This window comes from Mirounga leonina, unplaced genomic scaffold, assembly GCF_011800145.1.
Source record: "Mirounga leonina isolate KUSES-001 unplaced genomic scaffold, KU_Mleo_1.0 Mir_165, whole genome shotgun sequence".
NCBI classification, from domain to species: domain Eukaryota; kingdom Metazoa; phylum Chordata; class Mammalia; order Carnivora; family Phocidae; genus Mirounga; species Mirounga leonina.
In genome coordinates this window covers 34,902,855-34,916,080 of record NW_023270415.1, presented here as the reverse complement: position 1 = coordinate 34,916,080, position 13,226 = coordinate 34,902,855, and the positions used below count along the sequence as shown (strand labels likewise).

At 33.4% G+C, this 13,226-nt stretch overlaps 1 protein-coding gene across 1 annotated transcript in view; it reads left to right on the top strand.

Moving 5' to 3' along the window:
• Positions 1–13,226, top strand: part of CNGB3 (cyclic nucleotide gated channel subunit beta 3) — a 137,110-nt gene that overhangs the window by 66,980 nt on the left and 56,904 nt on the right. The window contains exons 7-10 of the mRNA XM_035011483.1: positions 3,572–3,622; positions 6,450–6,536; positions 9,804–9,868; positions 10,612–10,734. Of these exons, the coding sequence (XP_034867374.1) occupies positions 3,572–3,622; positions 6,450–6,536; positions 9,804–9,868; positions 10,612–10,734 (326 nt within the window). The remainder of the gene's footprint in view (positions 1–3,571; positions 3,623–6,449; positions 6,537–9,803; positions 9,869–10,611; positions 10,735–13,226) is intronic.

The window sequence follows — 13,226 nt, the reverse complement described above, 5'->3', positions numbered from 1 at the left end:
TATAATTTCCTTTATAGACAGCAAAAATGGAGCTGAAAATGACAATGAGGATTACTGAGATATGAGACTCATACCCACAACACTGCTAAACCTTCCCATCACAGTGATTCGTGGAAATGCTCAGTGCCACCTAGTGACAATGTCAATCAGACCTAATGTTACAGTCAACCACTTTTGGCACTTAGTCTTCTCAGTTACTGTTTATAACCTGACCTGAAGAAAATTAACTACTCCCTTCTCCATGCTTTGTACACTTTATTCATACTTCTGTTATTTAATTGTTAAATAAAAATGAGGCTAATTAAGATGTAGTAGAAACAAACAGACCAGGGTCAAAGTCCATCTCTGAAATTTACTAATAGCATTACTTGAAGAAAATAAATTCACCTTTTCATTAAATACTATCTTTTCATCCATAAGATGGGAATTATAGTACCCACCTCATAAACCTATTGTGAAGATTAAATAAGAAAATGTGTATACCTAAGGCCAGAATCTGGAATCTAGAAGACATATAGTAAGTTGTTGAATGAATCAAATGAATGAATATCCACACATTTAACTTCCCCTAATGTCTCTATTTGCATCTGTAGCTCTCTTTCTTACCTGATAATAAGTTTCTTGAGTGTAAGGACAGTATCCAATTCATTTCCCTCTCTATCTTAGGAACTCAGAGAGTATATTCAAGAAATGTTTGAAGGAGTGGCAATCTTGGTTCAAGGATCTTCTTTCCTTGAATAATTATTTAATCTGCACTGTAGTTGTTTCAGATGATATTATTTTTATCCATTTGTTCTATATGAAATTATGGAGTTTCTATGAATTATTTATCAGAAAAGGTAAATATAATTGTACCTCGGTAGAGCTTCTTCAAAAACTATCTTTTGGAAAAGGATTTAGGTGCAGTCAGCATATCCTTTCTAAAGTAAGCTTCCCCTGAAGAAAGGTTGCCTGCAAAATGATGAGGCTTAAAAAGAGAAAGAAAATTAAATAGGGTAACATTTTTTTAAATAAGTGCCTAATTGTTACCACTAAGCGTGCTGGTTGTCATAAAACTAATGATGCCAAATTGATTTAGTGCTCCAAAGAAGAGAGATTCTAGAATCACTATATCACATTTTCATCTAATCAAAAAGTTGTTGCTTCATTTACATTTATTCAATCACAGGATCATAGACAAGCCTGAAAGTAAAGGGATAAAAGTGCTAAAAACATTCTTCCAGGGCTGGAGGAGAGAGTGGTATTTTAACTTTGTAGCACTTGAAATGTATCTGTCAGTCCCAGATAAGCTTTGAAGGAGCTGACTGATTTTACTCAAGCTTGGTACATGATTCAAGTTAAACTTCTATCTATGTCTACCTGTGGCTCAGTAAGCCATTGAGTTTCACAGTAAAATCATTAAATGAGCATGTCTTATATATCTTCTAATATATTTCTATAAGAGTTAGTATATATGTTTGGGTAAAAATTATAGACAAAAACAGGTGGGGGGAGCAGGAATTAGGGAGTTGGCTAACCAGTATTTAACACAGCTTGGCAGTAGTTTAAAACTTCTGAATTTGGATAGTCTGGATGATAATTGTTAGAAGACACTGCTTCCATGTGTCCAAGTTATAATGCTTCGGCTAACTCATTAATAGCACAAAGACAGTTCCTCCCTTCCTATAACTAAAATTTAAGAATGTAAATCCAATATCAGCATTAATTCTTTTAGGTCTGAATGGTAACAAATGCCTCTAATCACTTATCACATATTTATTGGGCACCTACTGTGTGTTAGATATTGCTTGCATTAGAAACTGGAAAAACTAGACAAAGATATGGACCTTACCCAAGTAATTCAGCATATGAAAGACAGACAAAAGAAAAATGGTGAGGTTTGTAATGGGAGTCAAGCCCTAAAGGTTATGAGGCACAGGGAAAACCATGTGAAGGGGAGGACACCTGATCCAAATCTTGATGAATGAATTTCAGTTATCTGCACACCTCCACCCCCACAAAAAAAGGAACAAAACATATGTTCCAAGCTCTGAAAACAGCATAGGCAAAGTCATGAAAGTGAGAAACTCTGATGCTGAATAAAGTGGATGTGGGATGCTGCAGGAGGTGAGTGAGACAGAGAAAGTGGAGCCTTTGTAGACCATGAAAGGGAGCTTGTATTTTTTTTAAGTCATGTGGAGTCAGAGGATTTCACATAAATGGTGATTGTTAAGTAATCTGATTTAGCATGATCATATAGCTGCCATTATAGAATGGATCAAGGGGAACAAGACTTAAGGCAAAGAGACCCATGCCAAAAGGAGAGAATGGACATGAGGAAATTGTACTATATGCTGGCTAATTGCACATAATAATAAAAAAATAATAATAAAATTGTAGGAAGAAGAATCAGTAGACTTGGTTGCTGGTTGGATAAGGGCTGAGGGAGAATGAGTGGTCTAGGATCACTGACCAGTATAGATGAGGATGCTCATAGGATTCCTCAAGAGGAGGAAGGGTGGGGGGTGGGAAGATGGTTAGGCTAATGGGCAATGGAGAATGATGATGAATTCAGGTTTGGTGTAGATTAAATTTGAGATAAGAATTGCTAAGTGAAGACAATAGGCAGTTGCTTGTCCAGTTCAACAGCTCCAGAAAGTGACATTAGATGGCAGTAGATATTTGAAACCATATAAGTGAATGAAATTTTCTAGGAAACAAGTATGAAGAGGAAGAGAAGAGAGCTGAGTCTTGGGGAATGTTGACATTTAATTGGCTAACCCTAGAATCAAAAAGGACACCAAAAAGTTAGAACTGAAGAAGTAAACCAAAAATAGCATTTCAGAGTCTAAGAAAGAAAAAGTTTCAAGAACAAATATCCCCCCAAATGTCAAATGCTTCAAAAAAATTTATCTATCTCTTTATTCCTTTATCTATTTATCTACTCAATAAGTGTTTATTGGGTTCCTTATATATTCTAACCACTAACTATGCACAGTTGCTAAACAGAGTCAACTCTGTCCTCCTAACTCTCAGAAATAGACAGACATTTGGGAGTTACCCAAGGTTACCCAATATGTATAGGTGAACTCCAACCTCCCATTTCAAGATAGATAACCATTTAATGGAGTAAACTGAATTTAAATAAGTGAGTCAAGAAATATACGTGTGATTTCAAAACATGGTGAATGCCATCAAAGAATGCTAAGTACTGTAAAGGATTCCTTGGGTGTGATCATGAGGAGGTTGTTTGTGGCTTTCACATTGGTAGTCTTAATGGAATAAGAAAAGTGAGCAAAGGTCAAATTGCCACTAAATTGCCATGGGTTGAGGAATAAAGGATGCAGAATAAAGCAATGTAGGCAACTATCTTAAGAAGCTTAAGTATGACAAACAATAGATGAATAGCAAAAAGAGAACAAACGACAAGGAAGATTTTATTCTGTTTAAAGAGATGAGAGAATAGAGCATATTTATTGGCTGAAGTTACAAGGAACCAGTAGAGAGAAATAACTACAAATATTTATTCAAGTGAGAAAATAATTGAAGAAATTGGGTAAAATTAATATAAAATATAAATGTAACATTTCAGGTGGATTCAAATGAGTTAAAGAGACACTACAGGAGTTCTATAAAGTTTCAGGTAGGTGACTGACAGTTTCAAAATTGTTCAAATAATCCATTACCATTTTAATTTTAAGTCCTATTTATAAATTTCTTTTTTAAAAAATTTGCTTCCTTTTTGAATCATAGCCTTTGTAACAAAGTATACAGATGAAGTTCTGTTAGGCAAAGGCAAGCCTGAAGTTTTTGTTTCTCAATAATCACATGATATACTTCCATGAATGTGCAAATGTGGAATTCAATACATAGATCTTTATCAAGCACAACAAAATGTTAGTGCCCACATTTAAATTCTGATTAAAATGTCAGTAAAGGAGTATGGAGTATTCTTTATCTTGTCCATACAGAATGCTAGCCTCCAATTCATGTAGCATGATGATGTAAAATCTATCAAATTTTTTCTACTCATTTCTTTCTTGTTCATATAAACAAAATAAAAAACAGAAAGGAAGCAATTATTTAAATAACATGGCACCTTTCTTTCCTCAAATAACAATATAATCGTATGTTTTTTTCACTCATAATTATTTATACCCAAGTACTTTATTGTCTTTTATTTGTTCCTCCTAACTCTCAGAAATAGACATTTGGGAGTTATCCAAGGTTACCCAATATGTATAAGTGAACTCAAACCTCCCATTTCAAGAACAACACTTTTGTGGCCTCATATTTTGTGTAACAATACAAAGCTGTGGTGAGGTGCCAAATTGTCCCCATTGGTGATCTATGGTGATTAAAATCTCTTTCAATTTATTTTTATCTCCAACTAATTTTCATTGTAAAAAATTGTCACATATTTGGCATATTCATAATCTACACTACTTTGATGAACTCCACAAGAGGATGACTATTCTTTTTAAGTGTCACATATTCCAAATTCTTAATCACTTTCTTGAATTTGAATTAAGTGCAAATTAACTCATGTATTTAATTTGGATTTATAAATGTAAAATTTTACATTTATTTAACTGTGGTCACTCCTTTTGAATTCCCTTAGCACATCCCGCTTCTCTATAGCATTGTATTATAGCTATTTTTGTGTTTCATTATTCCACTATTAGATTGTTAACTTTTTGTGGACTGAAACAATATTTTACTCTATTTCAACTGCAACGTGTTTTGCAAAGTGCCTTGTACAGAGTTCAGTATTGGTCAGTTCTTACTCAATTCAATTTTCTACAATTCTATGAGAAATAAATCATCTTCATCTAACAAATAACACATTAATGTGTTAATATCAAACATGACTAATGACTGCATGGAGAATTCAAGTGGGCAGTTGAGCAATTAGATAGACAACAAGTAAAAAGACCACAATTCTGACACATTAGTTCTAATAAATTTATTTTAAAGATTAAAAAAAAGTTATTATGATTTGAGCCAGAAAACATGGGTACTGCAATAGCACTAGAAAAGTCAACAGTTCCATACTCCTGCTCTCTTACTTATAAGACATTATTTTAGTAACCACTCTGTATACCTCTTAACTTGTTACAAAGCTCAATATCTGTAAGGTAAAATTAATAAGGTTTGAGGATATGATGTAATTTATAAACCAATGCTTTCAGTAAAGAATTTGTTTATAATAGCCAATATGGTTAATTCAAACTGGAAGTTTCATTTCTTTTCAATAGCATGAAGATATTGTGATATGCTGGTACGTAATTAATTACCTCAACTTTCCCTTTTAATATGTATGTCCTTACAGAAAGCTCTTAACTGCTCTTAAATGTCTTAAATGTTTTTTAAATGTACTCTATGTTTCAAAACCATGGCTTCAATACCATGTAAAAATTAATGAATATGAATAAATGAATGAAAATGAAAAATTATCTTACATGAAAGAATTTCTTACTGTCATCCCTGCAATCAAGAAAGTTTGCAAGTGATGTTGCCATTTCACAACTACCAGGGTAACAGAAAACCAGTATAATTAAATACATGACAAATTTAAAAATTTTTTTTAGCTATAATAGTACTTTTAATACCTTCTCCTATTGGAGTTACTGATTAATTGTAAATGGGACTGATTCCTTTCCTCTCTCTTAGCCTGCACAGTGTCTAATAGATAGATTTCATAGCAGTTTATTGTTAGCACCATCCCAAATGAAGAGCAATTGAAAGACTTGAGGCATCTGGGTGAACCACCAACAATATATTCAGCCCTGAATACTGGAGAATAGGCTGAAACATAAAAATATACAACTGCGGGGTGCCTGGGTGGCTCAGTCAGTTAAGCAGTTAAGTGTCTGCCTTCCACTCAGGTCATGATCCCAGGGTCCTGGGATGAGCCACACATCGGGCTCCCTTCTCCATGGGAAGCCTGCTTCTCCTTCTTCCTCTACCTGCCGCTCTCCCTGCTTGTGTGCGTTCTCTCTCTCTCTCTCTCTCTCTGTCAAATCAATAAATAAAATCTTTTATATTATATATATACAATTGCAATTAATGTGCAATGGTCTCAAATAAAATCAAGAGTAGACTTGACTTTCAGTCCAAGAGCCCCACATTTAAAATACTATTAAAATGAATTTAACAGTAGTAGCCATGCCATCTCTGAAGTATATGTGACACTCAAAAAAATTGCAGAAAATGCAGCACCTAAAGAGAGCTCAGATGCATGAAGATAGAAATGAAACACATTGAAAGTAGCCTACAAAATAGTTTTCTTATTTTCATGGTGTGAATATACCTTTCAGTGGCACCAGACATACTACTGAAGGCAATTTTATATTAAACAACAAATAATTCATGGTGCCTGGTCAGCTTATATATACAATGGTATGAATCAATCCATGTCCAAAAAAGCACATAAACACAATATGATTGTGAATGTGTTTTTCCAACAGTTGGATGTTGCATCAGTAATGCCATTTGATGTTTTCTACTTCTTCTTTGGGTTTAATCCAATATTTAGGACAAATAGGATATTAAAGGTAAGATAACTATATTTAATTTTCTTTTTATAGTAATGAAAATCTTGAAATGATTTAAAATGTCCTAAAAGTATATTTTTAATTTTTCCCAAACTGTCCATTTTTTTCCTTCATCAATTCTATGAATTTTTTTAAAAAAGGAAAAACATCATTGTTTCTACTGATGGAAGTTGCTCTTGATTGTTTTATTCTATATCTCACGAGATATTTTTATAACCTAAAATAGGAATGCCTTTATACTTCTAAATACAACTATAATTACAAATGAATCTTTCATTATCTTTCATAATCGTATTCTTTCCCATTTGTCCTTTTTCATCAGACAGTCACTGAATGCCTGGAACACAAGCAGCAACACGAGAGTTAGATTAGATTACTAAATTATCTTACTCATCTAAAATTCTATAATTCAAAAAAAAAGCTGCAAACACTTTTACATAACAAAATTATTTACATATTTGGATACAACTCAAATATCCACCAACAGGGAACTAGTTAAACAAATTGCAAGACATCTATATAATAGAATACTTTGTAACACAAGAAATTAATAAAAAAGAAGGAAGTTTTCTATGAACTTAAACAGGAAGATCTTTAAGATAAATTGCTAATTTAAAAAAAAGCTAATTACAGAATAGTTTATAGAATGGTACTAACTTTTGTATAACACAAAGGGAAAAATATTCCATTTCTTTGTATTTACATAAACAGTGGAAAATTATCAAAAAATTATAATAAAAATGGTTAACTGAGATGGGTGGGGATGGGTGACAGGAGGGAAAATCAGAATAGGGGCAGGAGTGGGAGCAAGACTTTTAAAGGCATATATTTCCTATTGTTTTTGAACTATGTGCAGGCATTACCCATTCAAAAAGATTCTAAGAAACATTTTATAACTCATAGCTTCGTCAGGCACCTAAAACAAACCTGAGGAGTCAGGACGTGAAATTTCATGTAAATCTTTAACAATAGCAACAATAACATATTTCCAAAGACAACCTGCATAAAAGGAACACCAAAGATTTTATAAATTTTAGGTGGTTATCTCTCACACATTGGGAAGACAACACAACATAACCTGGGGACACAGTAAAACCTGACAACAGCAAAAATAGCAGCAACCAAAAAAAAAAAAGCAGCAACTGCTCTTCGTTGGATACATACGGGGGGAGCAGGTGGGGAGGCTGCATACTTTGTTAAACTTAATATTCATAATTTCATTTATTCCTTCAAATAACTTCATTTTAGAGATGAGGAAAATGAGAACAGGATAGAAAAATATGCATTCTATCACATATTTTTCTGACTCCAAATTCTTTACTGTAATCAAATTGGCAAATAAACCTCAAGCTGAAGGGGGCTTTCCTTCTATTACCATTGTTTTTTCAAGTTGAAAGGGACCTTACCCTATATTTTCACATATTTAAGACAACTCTAGAGACTTCTGGTTTGACCTTGGAATGTGGGTCTAGATTGGAGCAGACCTTAACTTCCCAGGCAGCTTAGCAGGTAAGCCATTCCTCATCAAATTTATAGTCTCACATGAAAGTGTCCAGAGGTTCCTGCTCAGAGATAACCAACTTTCCAGGAAGATTCAGGTTCCTATAGATTTGGGAGTTTGGCATTATAATAAAAACTTACAAAACGCCAACTCTTCACACCTCCTCTCTATATCTCTAAGGTGTCCAAAGACTCTATATTCAGTAGCTTTTTTTAAATATAGAATGTCCTGAAAATCAACATTGGTCTTGTTTTCATAGCCCCATAGTCCAGTCACTTCACATATAAGTGTGTTATTTTAATGCACAGTTCTGTAGGAAAATTTTCATTTATCTGCCTCCAAATTATATATGAGAAAATAAATTAAAAGTATAAATTTGCTCTACAGTGAACACTTAAGCTAAACTTAAAAACACCTTTGTGAAAATTTCTATTAAGAGTACAATAAGGGGCACCTGGGTGTCTCAGTCGGCTAAGCATCCGACTCTTGGTTTTGGCTCAGGTCATGATCTCATGAGTCGGGAGATCGAGCCCCATGTCGGGCTCCTTGCTGAGCGGGGATTCTGCTTGAGATTCTCTCCCTCTGCTCTTCCCCCACTCATGCTTGATCTCTCTCTCTATCTAAAATAAATAGATAAATCTTTTTTTAAAAGCACATAAACAAGTTACCATAAATTGAAATTATCTCAATCTGAACATTTGAGGGATTTTTCCTACTTAGGAATTCTGGAAAAACAAATCATTTGTGTATATTTCTAGGTAAATAGCGATTACTATTAATATGTTTTTTAATTCCAAATGTTCTATTATAGTCATATTTACAGTGGATGAATTTTGAACTCAATAAACTGTGAACTAAATAATCTTCAATAGTCCTTTCTGTCTGTAAGATTCTTTGAGTCTAAGCACATTAAATAATTAAATACACTAACTCTTGTATGGATACAACTCCTTTAGGAGGCATTTTCTCTTACTGTTCTCATTTTACAGATGAGGAAGTCAAGATACAGAAATATTTAGTGACTTTTCCAATTAGTAAAAGGCAGAGGTGAGATTGGTGTTTGGCTCTGGATTTCGTGCTCTTACTCTCGCCTTATACTGCATATAGTAATAAAAGAGGAAGTGGGGGTAGGAGTGCATGTAGGTTGTATGAGCCAAAATAGAAGTAGATGTAAGCAGGAAAAGCCCTTGAGAAAAATAGCAACTCTGGATTAGATGCATATAAACTCATTGTATCTCTTTGAACAATGTCAAGAAGAGCTAACTAATGCTCATATTACCAGACTTTAAATTTTGTTGAAATAAATACACATTTAACGCAACTCGCTTAAAAATAAAGCTAGTGTTGAACAACAGGACTTAACACGTATTTATAACTTCAGTGGGTTATATCATACTTTTCCTATTTTACTTATGTCTTGGTTAGAGTGCGATTTTAATTATTGTAAAATAGGGTTCTACTAGATGCTTTAAAAAGAAAAAGGGAAGAAATGTGCCTAGGCTTGATTTTCGACAAGCATTACAAACAAGACTATAAGTAGAGAATAGAGATAAAATAAAGCAAAAAGCACTGGGAGTTTGGCACCATTCTAAAATGTACTGGCCAGAAGAAAATATGACTAAACAGACCTTAGTTTGCTTGTTTTAGAGACTTATGAATTGAATTATTTTCAGTAACAAATAAAATTTATTTTACATAGTTTTATTTAAATAAATGTATTTAAAACTAACACACTTTTGGATTTCTTCTGTTTGTTTTCTACATAGTACACTTCATTTTTTGAGTTTAATCATCAACTAGAGTCTCTAATGGACAAAGCATATATCTACAGGTAAAGTAAACTCAGTATAGTTCCAGGGGTGACAGAGAAAACAATGGCACAACAGTTTAGCCAGATTTGAGAAGACTATGATCTGCCTGCCGAAGAAAACAGAATAATCTCAGAATTTTGGCTATATAAAATAAAGGGTTATGTTCTAAAACAGACTTGAATATTTTGAAGTGAGATTAAGGCATGAAAATCATATTAGATTTTAAAAGAATGCAGAACTAAAAATAGAATGTATTACCTGTTCTAGTCAGAACAAGTACAGATAAGCGTGCTCCTTCACAAGCTGACTTTGCTTCTCTCTCATGACAATTCATTCTAATCCGAATTTCATTCATTTGCTCTCCTGAACTTCACTTGCACAGAGACTTCTAGTCACTATTAATTGTAGCATAAAGTCCCATGAGCTTTTCAGAGATATCCAGTTAAATCAGTGTAGCGTATTTTATGGCACTCAAAGTGGAGAGGTGACCCCTGGGGCATGTCTTTCAGGGGGTTGATTCATACCATCTGTGAAAAGAGAGGGAGGTTTTTTTTTTTTTTACACTCTGTCAGTCCCAGTCAAGACACTGCAGTTAGAAAACATGCAATGGCACCATCATTTTATACTGTACTAATGAGAGTTAACAGTTCACAAATTTAAAGCAAGGAGATTCAGTGGAGACTCTAAGGAAAAGGAAATGTTAAAATAGGCTGTATTCCAGAAACAACATGACTCCTTACTTTGCATTTATTCTACTTGGCAGAGTCATTCGAACAACTGGATACTTGCTGTTTACTCTGCACATTAATGCCTGTATTTATTACTGGGTTTCTGACTATGAAGGAATTGGAACTACTAAATGGGTGTATAATGGTGAAGGAAACAAGTAAGTTTTAATTTGAAGGAAATTTTATGGATTCTTCTTAACTTTCTGTTTCAGTGTATGCATTTTCTTAAGCCAGGGTTTTTTAAACTGTAACTCACAACCCATTAATGGCCAGTAAAAACTTTTTAGTAGATCAGTAAGTGAAAGAGAGTAAAGTAGAAGAGAATAGAATAGAAAATACCAGTCTGTCATACCTAGTAGATGTATGTGTGTGTGTATCCTGGGTTGACCTGAGAAATGCATTTCTTGATCTGGATTATGATCAAAAATGTTTGAAAGCCTCTGCTTTAGACAACTGAGTGGTAAGGTAACTTTTAATAACTCCAATGCTGATTGTTAGTAATGAACAATGTTAATTATTTGGAGGGCAGGTGCAGTAGCTAATTAGTTTACCACTGAAGGATTTTATGGGTTTATGAGTCAGCTATAACCACTAACTCAATTAAACACTTACAGAGTAACAAGGATCATAAATTAAACTTGACAATTAGATATGCAAGTATCACAGGAATAAAAGAAATCATTTGAAAAATTTAGGGCAGTAGAATTATGACTAAATAATAGCAACTGGGTTATTTAATAGTGAGATTTCCTTTTGGTAAATACAAGAGCCTGGCATAAAGTAGACTCCCCTAACTTTCTGCTCCAATGAAATGACATTGAGCATATTATAAGGCAATGTCCTTAATGGAAAAGGGCAGGTCCCAGCATGACTTTGAAGAAAATTCGCAGCAGCCTTGGGAAGGAGAGCAATTATAGGATAGAGCAAAGAGAGTGAAAATACCTCACAATTACACACTACCTAGAGAGAGCAGGATGTGTGTGAAGGATTATAACAACATTTTTTGAACTTTTAACCAGAACTGCTTTTAGAAATTTGAAGTCAGAAGACCTACTGATTGGGAAAACATACACATATACACACACACACACAGAATATCTATTCCTGGGAAGTTTATAACCAAATCTGTAAGTAATTCCTTTTAGAGTGTGTATTAACTTAAGTATATATTTAATTTAGTATAAATAACTAATTGATATAGAAAACTGAGTAAGGCACCAACTATATTAAATAATGCCTAAAAGTGAGCTTGTAATCGAACATCATTAGATGCCTCAGTCTGATAACTATTCTTATCATATTAGCAAAATAATAGGGTTGCATCAAAATGCCTTCCAGAAAAAGTGGAGCAACTTCTCTGTTCACACCTGGATGCCTCTCTGAGGCATTTCTGGACAATATATCTTGTTCCCAGGGCCCAGAACATTGCTAACTATATTAAAAAAAAACAATATATGTTACATACTCAAAGAAGTCAGGAAGGAAGAGAGCGAGGGAGTAAGGAAAAAAGGAAGAAATGATCAGATCTGTGTTATAACAAGAAAAAAGAAATCAGCTTCAACCCCTAAGAAACTTAAGCTGAAGTGTGCTAATATTTTAGACTTCTAATTCCCACTCTAGCGCAGACCAGATATCCAAAGTGTCCCGACTCTAAAGTACAAAATAAATTACTTTTAATTTTTGTCATAAAACTACTTGTTATACATTTCTAAGTAAACTACAATAAAGTAGTTTTCAATGATAACTGAATTCTCTAGAAAGTAAAAAGAGACTTCAAAGTCTAAAAAAAAAAAAAAATGTGTATACTAAAGCTGGAACAGAGTGGTGAGATAGCCACTAAGGAACAGAAATAAAGAAGGTAACTTCTTACTCGGCAGGAGGGAAAAAAACAGAATGAGAAAACTAAAATTAAAAAAAAATACTAAACCAGTCCAAAAAAACAAGAAGAAAAGAAAAAACAAAGAAAGGAAGTTGTAGGGAGAAATATAGAAAATAGAAAAGCAGAGAGGCAAGACAAATTGAAAGCACAAAATAAGATAGTAGAAACAACTTAAAAATATATCAATAAGTACAATTAATTAATATGGACTATATTCACCAATTTAAAGAGATTGTTAATATTAGTCAAAATAAACCTTATAACAAAAATTATTGTAGGTAAAAAGAAGATCACCATATAATGGTAAAAGTTTCAATTCACCATCAATATATCCTAATTCTAAATGTGTATGCACTAATAAAATACTTAAAATAAATCAGAGAAAGTCATAAAGCAAAAATTAATAAAAGGAAGAAAAATTGACAAATATACCATCAAAGTGTGAGATATCAACACACAACTATTGATTGACCAAGCCACTTAGTAGAGATATAAAAGATTTGAGAACCCAATAACAAACTTGATTTTTTTTGTTTCTAGTTTCTAGTTTTTATTTAAATTTTTATTTAAATTCTAGTTAGTTCACATATAGTGTTACATTAGTATCAGGAGTCGAATTTAGTGATTCATCACTTACATATAACACCCAGTGCTCATCACAACAAGTGTCCTCCTTAATACTCATCACACATTTAACCCATCCCCTTGCCCACCTCCCCCCATTGTTCTCTATAGTTAAGCGTATCTTTTATGGGTTTGCCTCCCTCTCTT